General features: G+C 36.2%; 1 protein-coding gene across 2 annotated transcripts; it reads right to left on the bottom strand.

Annotated features, from left to right (window-relative positions):
- Positions 1-504: 504 nt before the first annotated feature.
- Positions 505-12536, bottom strand: LOC145066069 (uncharacterized). Of its 2 annotated transcripts, XM_079013236.1 has the most exons (16): positions 12115-12536; positions 11158-11676; positions 9879-11060; positions 9450-9774; positions 9105-9360; positions 8784-9000; positions 8336-8670; positions 7827-8231; positions 6557-7718; positions 6104-6457; positions 5730-5967; positions 2506-5344; positions 2040-2359; positions 1595-1964; positions 1102-1452; positions 505-968 (listed from the first exon to the last, which is right to left on the bottom strand). In XM_079013236.1, the coding sequence occupies exons 1-16, from the start codon at positions 12238-12240 to the stop codon at positions 881-883; spliced, it is 9087 nt and encodes a 3028-aa protein (XP_078869362.1). In that variant the 5' UTR covers positions 12241-12536; the 3' UTR covers positions 505-880. The 2 variants fall into 2 exon arrangements, with proteins under 2 accessions (XP_078869362.1, XP_078869361.1); XM_079013235.1 differs by having other exon boundaries at positions 1595-2359; positions 12115-12535.
- Between the last annotated feature and the right edge of the window lie 473 nt (positions 12537-13009).

The raw sequence follows: 13009 nt of genomic DNA, 5'->3' as shown, positions 1-13009 counted from the left end.
CAAGTCGTAAAATGTTTTTTTTTTATTAAAAAACTATAATGATTCTTCCACCAACACATAATACATTGAAAAGTATGATGCTATAAAAGAAAATAAAATCAATATTTTTTTATTACACCGGACAAATAAAAACTAGTTAAAACTAAAAAGGCAGAAACATGTATTTATAAGTTGCAAGGACGAAGAATGAAGACGTGGTTGAATAGCTTGAGAGTTGTGCAGAATCTTGAATACATGATGTGTTTTCTCGTTTATATGGTTCTCATTTATATAGTAATATGAGGGATAATTATGTAAAATTAGAAAGAAAAAAAGGATGAGGATACGATCGACTTCTCTCCAATTTGGGAGGAAGATTAGAAGGGAAGATCTTTCCTTATCTTCTTTTCTTTTCTTTCCAAATCATCCAAAAAAAAAACTCGGGAACAAGATTTTATCAGCCTTTCCCCTGATTCCTTCCACTTACCTCCCCTTCCTCCTTAAATGAGACTCGGGAATCAGGTGTAAGTGAAACAAGACTAAGCACATGCACATTCATAAAACTAATAGTGCCCGTACAACTTAGGCCAAGTAGCTAGTGGAAATTAGTAATCAATGTCAAATCAAAATATCTAAGTCAAATTATGTTTCATATACATGACACCCACAATGAAAACATAAAAATCAAACCAGGAAAGAAGTGATTTGCTGAAGTTGATAATCAAATTCTCTGCTCTTCCTTTGGCTTGAAGGAACCGGAAGCCATTTTATCATATGCAAAGCACCCCTTCAGTTCCTAGAGAGGAGAATGAGGTCTCTTTTCTCTAATTCTCTTTCTTCGGTTTTTACTTTATATATATGAAGTTTGCGAAATACCTTAAGAAGCATCAGTACCATTTAATCAAGTTTTCCTCCACATGCGAATTCCCAAGAATGCTACCGCCAAACCTAGAAAGCTACCACATTTCACAGCGTCCAATGTATTTATCCTGCAACATACATAACAACAAAGTGCAAAAAGTTTCCATATTAAACAACCAAAGGTTAACAAAAACATGTATTAACCAGCATTTTTCTTTAATTATATGTATATAACATAGATATATAAGAGTTATCACTAACCTCCTATCAAAAGGAGAAGATGGCTCCTGGTCATTGTATGCACTATTTTCTTCACACATAGTTGTATCTTCTCCAATAACATATTTTCCCTTCCTTTTCTTGTTTTCCATATCCAGAGTTGTATCATTGCTGCTTTGGCTTTCTAACCACAATTCCAGAGGTGAATGATCACCAATGCTGAGTTCATCATGATCAGTTTCATCCACCTGAAGAGCCTCAGTTATGTTGCTGCTCTCTGAACCCACATAATTAAAGACACCATCTACCACTGCTCTACTTTGCAGCTTCTCCACAAATGTTGGCACAGTTGTTTCACCACTCTTAGAAACTAGAAGACCCACTTCGAGTTGACTGAAAATGGAAGTCCAGACACTCATATGTATGTATGTATGTATGTATGTATGTATATAAATAAGTCAAACAAATATACTTAGTTTAGAGGGTTATAAATAAAAATAAACCACTTGAAAATTTACAATATTGGAAGTCTAACCTTGTATCGAATGCAGAAGAAGGTTGCTTCAGGTCATTGAATGTGGTGTTTGCTTCCTGCAGAGTTGTATCTTCTCCAGCACAGTGATGTCCATCCACAAGAACAGTAGTAAATGTATTTAGACTGTTGCTGCCTTTCTTCAATTTACTTTTCCCTTTACCTTTATTGATTTCCGCATCCTGAATGTTCATATTGCAGGTTTGTTTTTCTAGCATCAGTTCCATCGGTGGATGATCATTGCTATTGTCATCACCATTAAATGTATTTACACTGTTGCTAACTTTGTTCTTTTGAATCCATTTCTCCATGTTCTTACCCTTCCCTTCCTTAAATTCAACATCCTTAGACTTCTCATTGCTGGTTTGTTTTTCTAGCATCAATTCCACCGGTGAAAGATCATTGATATGTACATCACCAGTAGTAAATGTACCTAAACTATTGCTACCTTTGTTCTTCTTAATCCACTTCCCGTTGTTCTTTCCCTTCCCTTTCTTGATTTCTGCATTCTGAGTGCTATCATCACTGGTTTTCTTTTCTAACACCGATTCCAGCAGTGATTGACCAACATTGCTGTGTTGATCATCAGCTTCCTCCACACATTTCTCCTCTGAACCCAACTTTTTAACAACCTTCCATTCCTGACCAATGACAGGCTGGCTAGAGAAAGCATCTACCATTCTCTTGTTACTTTGCAGCCTCTCTGCAGTTGTTTGGACACCAGTTCTTTTTCCACTAGTAGAATCTGGAAGCTCCACTTCGGGTCGACTGAATATGATAGTCCACACATCCATATGCATGTATATAAATGAGTCAAAAGAACGAAAGGAAATACTATTTCAATATATATTCTAGTTTAAAGTGGTTTAAACATTAATAGACAACTTAGCATTTTACAATATTGCAAGTCTAACCTCATATTAGATGCGTAAGAAGCCTGCTTCAGGTCGCAGCATGAGTTGTTTCCTTCCTGTAGAGTTGTAAGGTCATCCCATGAGTTTTTTGCTTCAGATAGAGTTGTAAAGTCACCCCATGAGCTGTTTCCTTCCTGTAGAGTTGTAAGGTCATCCCATGAGTTTTTTGCTTCCGGAAAAGATGTAAGGTCACCCCATGAGTTGTTTCTTTCAAGTAGAGTTGTAAGGTCATCCCAAGAGTTTTTTGCTTCAGGTGGAGTTGTACTTTCTCTGGCACAAGGTTGTTCATCCAATAAAACAGTAGCTAATGTATTTTGAGTGTTGCTGCCTCTGTTTTTTTTACTCTTCTTCCTTCTGCCATTTCCCATCCTTGTTTTGTTTCCTGAATCCTGAGTGTTACTGTTGCTGCTTTGACTTTCTACCTCCAATTCCACCAGTGAATGGTCACCGTTGCTTTGTTCATCGCTATGATTCTCCTCCCGAAGAGCCTCACTTGTTGTAGCTTTGTCTTTCTGGGGATTATGTGTAGTTTCACCTGGGAACAATACACTCATTATTTCCATTCTAGACCTCCTTAGGTCCACAAATATTGCACATGGAGCATGGACTCTTGGAGTTGCATTTCCTGAACTCACAATTAGAAGAGGATCTTCTATGCTTGCAAATGCTTCTGCAACCATATCTGGATTTAAATTCAAGTTACAACCGTTCCATCTCCTTAGAAGATCACCTACAAACTTCTTGGGAAGCAAATAAGCAATATTGTTCCACCCCAACAGCAAATCAATTATTACTTGGGAACAATCTAATAACTGCAAGGAAATTAAAGAAACTATCATAACCAACTTCAATGCTATCAGTGGATGGTAATAAGTCGCAACAATGTTAGATCGTCCAATCCATGATATGGTTTCCTCTTTTTCGTAGAGAATGTGCTGAACTATTCCAACAAGAAAGTGTGCGATATCCTTCGAAAATATCTGTTTTGAATCTGGAGTAGACATCATGTGAAAATGAGTATACCATTCAACAAAAGAAGATTTTGTAGTGAAAAAGACTCCTAACGAGAAAGATGCCATGAAAAGAAGACGATCCACGAGATACACAAAACTGTGAGGTGACATGTAGCCAGGAAACCACCAGTAAGCTCTATAAGTATCTTCCAGAGCATTCTGGAGTGTTAGAGCAACATAAACCTCATTGAAGCCATCTTCCGAAAATTTCTCAGCAAATGACTTCCATAAGGGATTCCATTGAAGACCCCTAATAATCTTCTCCTTAACTGCAACAGATTTTTTGGAACTAAGACATATCATCATCACTCTCCCAGTTGTCCAATAGGTGAGGTCACGTTCAATGTTGAGGTGCTGAAGAATAACTTCCTCCAGCAAGTTCATTGAAAGATCACTCTCCCTTAAGGCAATCAAGCTCCTGGAGACTGAATTTCGCCAGTCTAATGGAAACACATAGTCAAAATATATCATAGAGCTTCCAAGAAAAACTTGCAAAGTCTTCATATGATCAATTGTGAGGTTGAGATACTGGCAGTCTAAAAGAAACTTGGATACCTCAAAAATGTGAAGAAGAGACGTGCTTTGGTGAAATGAAGAACCCTTTAGAGTCAAATTATAGAGAGATTGAAGAGTTTCAAGCACCTTCACACCCACAGAAAATAAATCTGACTGCCAATATGACCGAATAGCAAGCCCCAACTGCTTGCCATCTAAAGTTAGAATTTCTCCATCCCTATGAAACCCCTTGTCATCGCTAACATTTCTTACCCAATCAAAATCCTTGTTGACTAACAAGTAAACAATGTTTCCTTTTACATATTGTTTCCTCACACCAAAATAATTTAAACAGAAATCAACATGACCCTCATGCTCATTTGGTAATGCATTCTCAAGTCCTCCAAGACTCTGGAAGATATCCATGACGTTGTCCTTCCAGAGATTAAAATAAAAAACCAGAGTTCTAACAGAAACTTGATTCTGAGAGATCATGTCCTCTACATACTTACTAATATCAATGGGTAACTCATCCTCCCAGTCATACTTTAAAATATTCAACTGAAGATGAGCATCCAAAATCTTTCTAATCGATAAGAATACTCCCCTCAGACTCTTGTGTTGCTGGGAAGAATGCAAATGCTTCTTCAGCTCAGACAAGCAGCTCTGGTGATTAGAGAGTACTTTAACCTCACTACAAACAAAACTAAAAAAACTATCCGAATCCATTTTTGCAAGTAACTTTGCTTTCTTACAAAGTGATTTCTTCTGAGCAAATGGGATCAATGGCCAACCTTTGTTTCCAGTTCCCCATAAAGAGTTAGAGAACACGTACCACAGTAGGAGCAATGTTGCTTCCTCAAAATGAGCAGCCTTCTCCAAAAGATCAGCCTCTTTCAGAACATCACCCCATGACCCTGCAAGCTCAGCAGCATCCAGAAAATGCCCTGATTCTTCTTCCAACAGCAAAAGATCTTTAAGGCAGCCTAACCACCTCAAGAAAACACGTTTTGATTCCATAGAAGAAAAAGCTCTGACAAATTTCATCATGGAGTTATTGTCTTTGCGCTCGTAGTAACTAAGAGCACAACTCTCCAGAAAATCTTGCTCAATTTGTTCTATTTCTTTACTTCGAACATGAACATGCTCTTTCCAATATTCTATATACTGGAAACCTGTATCAAAAACTTCCCCTTTTCTGCAAACTGACAGACAGTTAGAAAACTGATCTCCCTTGGCATAAGCTTCTGCTGCATCACTATAACATCCTGCTAACAAGAAACACTCTGCTGCTGCATTAATGTCCCCACACTTATCCAAATAAATTTTTCCTGTACAAAAAGTTAGAATTAGATGATAGAAATTTACTACATAGAGAAATGCAACAAACTAAAATGAAATTGCTAGACTTTATAGCCGAATTACATCCTTTTTGTTGATCTAATGACGATAGCTAAAACCTAGATACTATGTTTTTCTGGGTATCATTGTTATTCTAATCATAAAGTTTAGATAATCAAAGAATTGCCGATTAACAGCATTTCAGATCCAAGTTTTGTCCGAAAAAATCAATTGAAATGCTCTCTTTTTACGTTCTTTATAACTTTATCAACGAGTAAAATTTGATAAACAATAAAACAAGGACATGGTTATGTTTTATCTTTTCATGTGCTTGAATACTTTAGACAGGCATTTATGATGGAGAAAAGAAGTTACCAGCTCTTTCATGGTCTCCCAAATCAGAATAACAAGTAGCTGCTAGCTCCAGTTTCCCAATGGACTCGAACATTTCACCTGCTTCTCTAAGATAACATGAAGCAGCTTTGGGATTCGTTTCACGCATCTTGTCAGCAGATGCTCTGAATTCAGAAGCCTTGGCCATTGTCTCCCACATCGAATCTCCAGCTTTTTCGAAGCACAATGTAGCCATTGCGAAAACATTCTCATAGAAAAGCTGAAAAACGTATATAGTCAAAGCATGTCAAATTAACATAACAGAAGATGACACACGAACATAAATCAGCAGCCTTTCAGACTATAAATACAAAAAGAACAGAGAAAACTCATAGCAATAATTGATAAGCATCCACCTTTTTACCACGCTCCAGCCACTCCTGAGGGCTGCTTCCACATTGCATTGCCCGTGCTACTGAATCATTCAGCTTCCTTACTTTAACAAGGCACCTTCCTTTCCAGTAATCGAACATTGGCTTGGATAGCTCCTCATTCTTCTCACATATCCAAAGCCTTTGCCTCGTCCTAGTTATAGCAACATACAACTGTTTCAATTCAGAACACAATACATTATGTCTTGAATCCTTGAAGCTCGGGAATGAATGAGGAAGTTCCTCAGGAAGCAAATCTTGTTCCTTCATGTAATCATATATAACACTCCACTGGTCTTTCAAAGGGGATGACCCAAAAAAGTTGTAGAGCAACACATCCTAAAAATAAGAAGATGTGAGACATCAAGAAGAAAAAGAAATTCAAAATCACAAAGGATATGTTAAAGTGTGTTGACAGAAATGATAAGAGATACTGACCTGAAACTCAAGACCCTTGCACTCTTCTATGGTCAAAACAAGAGCACGCTTTCCAACATATTCACAAATCTCAGCCTTCACATAATTATCACGTACCAATATCACCTGTTCAGCACCAAAGCCAACAAATCCTTTACTTGTTCTTGTGCCACCAAGGATTTTCACAATAGCATTTTTATCATTGCCAGAATTGAGCAAAACAGGAGCCTCCCCATAAAAAAGTGTTGACTCAGGCTCCAAAATGTCAATTGAGTGAGCAAAGTAACAGTATAGAATGTCAATGACACTTTGAGCCAATTTGAGCACACCAGCATGAGTTCTGGAGTTCTGTTTCAGTTGAAAGATCTCAAACATATCAACTTTCTCTTGTTTTCCAGATGTTCGGGTTCCTAAAAACTCGGTATAGAGCATAGATCGTATATCTTCAAGCCTAAAATCAATCCCTCTTGCAATGTTTTGCACAATATCACCCGCAAAACTAAATCCTTCATCAACATTTTGGCAAATATATTTGAAAAGAGAAATTTGCCTCATACTAAGATCTTGCACTTCGTCAACGTAAATAAAGTCCATTAGGTCACCTTCATAACTATTGTTTTTAAGTCGACGATGAAGATCATTTACTAAATCTCCCAGATCAAATTCCCTACGTTCAGTTTTCATCTTTTCATAGGCTTGAAAGAGGGTGTTAACATTCTCTCTTTTTTGTTTTGTTAAAGTGGATGCAGAACCTTCGGACAATAAAGAGTAGCCTTCATAAGTCAGTTTTCCATCAGGAATTTCTCCTCCTTTTATATGATAAACTATTTCGGTGAACACTCTTGAAGGATCAAGCTTCTTTTTTAAATTCGAATCAAAGTGGGGCCAGTAAAGCGAACAAAATCTGTCAAATGTAACGTTTCTTGATCTTATGAAAGTTTGCAATGCAACAGATCTTGAACTTATATAGTTACCATGAGAGTCTTCTCTTGCTTCATGAAATCTTGTAAAGAATGAATCACCCAATGTTTCATCCAACATCATCAGAAACTTATGAAATGTTATCACAAGAGGATAACTTTTCTCAGGGACATCAATGAATGTGTCTGGCACATCGGATTCTGATGTTATATCCACATCATCAAGATTAATCTCTCTTGATGAATTCCCATCACATGGAACACTGCCATATACATCAATGCTTGCAAGTCAGAAAAAGACCATAGAAGATCCCCATGTATAAAGGATCAAAGACACACAAACTAAGTAAAAGAAACAAGCATTTGTGCACCTTGTAACGTGGGAAACATGTTGCTTGACCACAGAACATGATTTTGGGTTGACTGTCAGAAAAAGCTGTCGCAAAAGAGTCGGTTTGCTTTCTTCATGATCATCAACAACTTCGCCATTTCTGACTTGATTGCTCTCTCCTTCAGAAGCAGAGCGAAAAGACTGCTCATTTTGTAACAACTTCATTGTCAATATAGTGGTTTTTCCAGTTCCTAATCGTCCAATTATGAATGAACTTTTGGAACATAAAAATGCATCCATCTGTTCATCAGAGAGATTCACAGGTAGATCAATTTCTCTACCAAAACGCAAATGGTCCACCATCCCAGGTGATAAGGTGTAGAACTTCATATGCAACTGGCTGATATTTTGTGATGACGCCCAACACTTGGGAATTTCCAAGTTCCTGAACAATTAAATTCAACATGACAACATGAAGTCCAAGGAACTAATTAAGCATGCATAATGAGATGACAACTTAAAGATTTACAAAAGTGCAAATGAGCATACCCCTCCAAATGTTTCGTTGTGCAACGATTCATATGATCATTTGTGTATGTAGCAAAAATGCTGTCAAGTTCTTTTCTCAAATTTAGAATCTCCTTCAAAGGTAGTATATCCCAGATCCTTAAAACCTGTATGTACTTGAACTCCTTGATGATATCAACTGTGCAAACAACATGGAGCCCTTCAACCTTATATATTTTCAAAACCTTTAAGTCTGTGTTTCCATCATTGGGACGCCATCCACCAGAGAGTTTCTGTAGAAAATCTACAACTACATTCTTCATGCGAGAATCTGACAGTTTTCCAAACGATTTTCTGAAATTATCGCTGAAGAGAATCTGATGGCATAAATTGCAAAAAAAGTATATGAAGAACAAAAACATGATAATCCATAATAACATATTTAAGGAAAAAGTAATCATGTTCTAAATGGAAGTCAAGTTAACAATACCTTCCATTTGACATGTTTAAGAAGTAACCTATTCCCCTTAACCATATCATTAAGAGGTTCTAGCCCTTTCTTTGCATCTATTATTATCTTCTTCAAGCATTTATCAGCATCAGCATCAAACAAACAACGACGATTCCTTGCATCAAACACTAAATCTTTCCATATCGAGTCACTACGAGCCAGGGTTCTTTCGTTTCCCAATATCCAGAGACAATGCCTAGATAGAAATGGAAGAAAAGACATACAAATTTATTACATGTAGTTCTAAAAAAGGAAAGCTATCTATAAAGATCAATAGTTAAGAAAGTCAAAGAATCCCACCGTGCTCTGGTCAATGCAACATTAGTCCTTTGATGACTAGAAGTGAATCCGACATTCCCATGGCTATTCGATCTTACAGTAGATAAAATTATGATATCTTCTTCTCCACCCTGAAATCCATCGATTGACTTTACATTTACTGAAAATCCATCACGTTTCTCATACTTGTAACGAAGTTTCTCTTCAATCGATACAACTTGTGCAGCATAAGGAGATACAACACCAATGCTAAGCTTTTTCTTGGACTTTTTCCATTCTATAAACATGAAATTAAGATGTGTTCAAGAAATCATTGAACATATAGTTACAAATCTTAAAAGAAAAGGATTAGATAAAATAGTATACCTTCATAAAGTTTCTGCACTATCTTAACCACAATAGACACCTCAACCATGTTTCTTTTGCTCCCAACATCATCACCTTCTTCTCTTCCACCAACAATATTTATAAATGAATATGAACCAAACATCGGCCCTGAAAGATACTGCCTTCCATAGCTTTTACATGTCACATTTTCTGCATCCAGAATTTTATTTTGATAAAACTTCCTATTTGGGAAGGAACTTATTGTAGGATGCATTCTGTATTGAACATTCAGTAGATGCTTAGAATGATGCAACAAACTCAATCTTTCAAATAAGCTTCTTCCCAAGCCGCATTCACTAGAAACCTGTCCACAAACATTGATTCGATCTAAGTATAACTTAAAAGTAAAAATAAGAACAGAAGACAAAAGTTCGACAAAAATATATATAAAAATTAATATAGTCTTACACTGCTTTTAACCGTTGCAGGTAACTGGCACTCATCTCCAATGAGAATAGCATGTTTCATTCCAGGAATTTGAAGGGGAATGATGGCTTCAGACTCCTTCATCTGAGCAGCTTCATCTATAACCAGTAACTTCAAAGGGTCGATTTTAAATTTCTGCAACTTATAGGAAGTAGAAGTTGTGCAGAATATAAGAGAAGCTCTTTCATAACAAAACCGTGTTATTGCATCTCTGGAACCATTTGGAAGCTTGAGTCCTCCAAGAGATGTCTGCAGAGTTTTTAAAAAAGAAAGGGACATGATTCTGACAGAATTAATCGATGACATGTGTCCTGAGTTGACAAAATCATCTTCCAAAGGTTTAGAAACGAAAAGGTGCTCAAGTTCATCCGAAACCAGAGTCTTTTTAGACAACAAAGATTCCAAAGAGCTTAAATTATCCAAAAGAGAGACCATAGTTTGGAAATTTTCTGGCTTCATGAAACTTCTTGGGATATGAGTACAGAATGTGATAATGCACTTTCTGAGTGGTAGTACAAAAGAACTGAATCGTACTCGCACAAACTCCGTGAATGAATTGATTTTCAAGTTGTTGGTTTTACTTTTGTTTTCATCTGTGAGTTGTTCTTCCTTGAACGATTCATTTTCTACAAAAACATGATATTGAGAAACACAATCTTCAAGTAAATCAATCATAGATTTTATACAATGCTTCCAACCAGACAGAGATCCAAGGCACTCTGTAAGCCTCTCAATTCGATGATCCAGATAGATTTCTTCAATGTCTTTTCCAACTTTCAACCTCTCCTTGTTGCCAAACAATAGCAAATCTCCAATGGAACAAAACGAATCACCACTTGCAGTTACAGTTTTAGATGATTCCTTTACCAAGCTTAGAACACGTGAAGCTACTGCTACTATGGCAACATTAGTTGGAGCACATGTAAGTGTCCTACACTTCATTTGCAAGAAGATAAAGAGCATCACACTTACTGTCATCGTTTTCCCTGTTCCAGGTGGTCCCCATATTTGTTCCACAGAGGATTTATGACAACATTCCATTTTACTAATTGCAGCCATAATAGCCGCTTTCTGGGATTCATTCAGTTTAGAAACAAGACTTTGATCAAATCTCTGGATAGAACTATTGCAACCTAATGAACACATATCACACTTCTCGTTAACCTGTAACAGCACATCCATGATAAACAATGATGATAAGACTTGAGAAAAGAAGATTCTGTTCAACTACATAAGAGTATAACTTCCAACAAGTTCTTACCACTGAATCAGGGTAAAGAATCTCTTTGATAATATCAAGATTCGCATGCTTGTGCAATGAATTCCAGATTCTTTTCTGGGTTGTTATATTCATCAAGAAAATAACAGACATCCGATCATGAAGTTCGATTTTTTGTGATGCAGCGACTTTAAACTGTACAGGTGTACCACTATCATCATCCTCTGTGTTATTTACTAATAAAAAAGCCCATGTACTACCCACACTCTGTAAATCAGAAACACATCCGGGTTCTCCATTTGTTAAAATAAGCAGATCACCAGGTAAAGTCCGGTAAGATTCTTTTGGGCGTTCAGTGTTTCTCCAATTACCAACAGTAACATCATACATCATCTTCTCTTTACCTTTCGCCATCCTAAATGAAGAAACTTCACCACGTGGAGCTTTATCCATCATATTTACACTTGAAGCCAGTTCAGTACGTGTTTCCTCAAGCAAAGGATACACAAAAGAACCAAAGTAGTGTTCTTCAGACTGGAAAGTTAGTGGTATTTTCTCCACCTGCAAATCATGCATCGAGTCACAGGAAAGAGTTATGATAAACAATCCAGCCCAGAATGGGGAAAAAAAAGTTGACTTTGAGGTCAATGGGTTATAAAGTTTTCAAAAAAATTATGTGGTCTCTGTGACTCTTGGATATATACGTGAAATCGATAACAGACTTCATAATTATATATATGAATAGACCAATGTTTCAGTTCAATTTTGTGATAAGATGTCCATAATGTTGACTGATTGAAAAAAATAGACCAATGGTTTCCTGAACAAAGGGCTAATCTGAAAGAACTACAGTTTTAAAAAAAAAAAAAGCAAGAAAGTTACAAGCATTATGTATGAAAGACTTCATATGATCAAGAATATGTTTACTTACGAAGTTAAAGAAGAATCAAAACAAGAGAATACTTTAGGAAGAAACGATCAAGTGCGTAAAAGAAAAACCTGATGTTCATAAAGGTTGTCATTGAGAATGTCGTCAAGAGACCATGAAAAGATCAACTGTGCAAAGTCGTGATCTTGGCTCTGGGAAGATCCTTTTTTCTTCCCAAAAGAACCCCCTTTCATCATCGCCTTCTACGAATTATCAGAAACCAAAGTGAGGATCTAAACTCGAATCAGATGAAACTGGGTTTTCATGTTCTTGTTCTTGTTTTGTCGTTTAGAAATATTATCTTAATGTCTAAGGAAGTGATCGTGGGTAGAGATTCAGTAGCAGTGTCAAGATTCGACGATTGCTTTTCCAAAGCTTCTCCGTACATTAAAGGCAAAATAACAGTGGCAGGATTTTGAAAAAAAAAAAAAAAGCAGATGGATCAAGATAGTAAAACCGTTCGGCTTTACGAAAATGAAGTCAAGTTCAAGTCTCCGCTAGTTCTCCATTTCTTTATGTTTTATCCTTTTCCTCGTTTTTCTTTGGCTTTTGTTTATTTCATGCACTCCATGTTCTTTCATTTTCCACGTATTGGAAGACAATAAAGCAGTAATGGGGGCCCTTTTTTTAAAGGGTTGTTGGAAATTTAAGATATTTAATTTCGGATAGTATACACGAAGATAATCCAAGTTTAACAAGATTTATAGTATATCTCTCTTCTCTGATTTTATTTTTATTATTTTTTTTTTTACTTGTCATATTCTTATTCAATTTATCAAATATCATTTAATGGTTATTTTGAATTAATTTTTTTTATATGTTATTTTATGAGTTTTTTTATTTTATAAAATTCTATTTTAATAAAATAAGTATAATAAATATAATAATAATTTGATATTAATTTCATTAATTAATTTACCTTTTAATTTCAAATTTTCCAAAATTAAAGTCATTAGTTTCTTTTAT

This window comes from Lactuca serriola, chromosome 8 (assembly GCF_051521515.1).
Source record: "Lactuca serriola cultivar US96UC23 chromosome 8, Lser_US96UC23_V15, whole genome shotgun sequence".
In the NCBI taxonomy this organism is placed as follows: domain Eukaryota; kingdom Viridiplantae; phylum Streptophyta; class Magnoliopsida; order Asterales; family Asteraceae; genus Lactuca; species Lactuca serriola.
Note: the sequence above shows the minus strand (reverse complement) of the source record. Positions and strands in the feature narration are given on the sequence as shown.

What these genes read in the sequence shown, in the direction of transcription:
- LOC145066069 (XM_079013235.1), bottom strand. Translation starts at nt 12,240, where the DNA reads ATGATGAAAGGGGGTTCTTTTGGGAAGAAAAAAGGATCTTCCCAGAGC. An exon ending in GTTGCATTGACCAGAGCACG is followed by an intron (nt 9,001 to 9,104) that starts GTGGGATTCTTT and finishes ATTTCTATCTAG; the next exon opens with GCATTGTCTCTGGATATTGG. An exon ending in TCTTCTGCATTCGATACAAG is followed by an intron (nt 1,453 to 1,594) that starts GTTAGACTTCCA and finishes TTCCATTTTCAG; the next exon opens with TCAACTCGAAGTGGGTCTTC.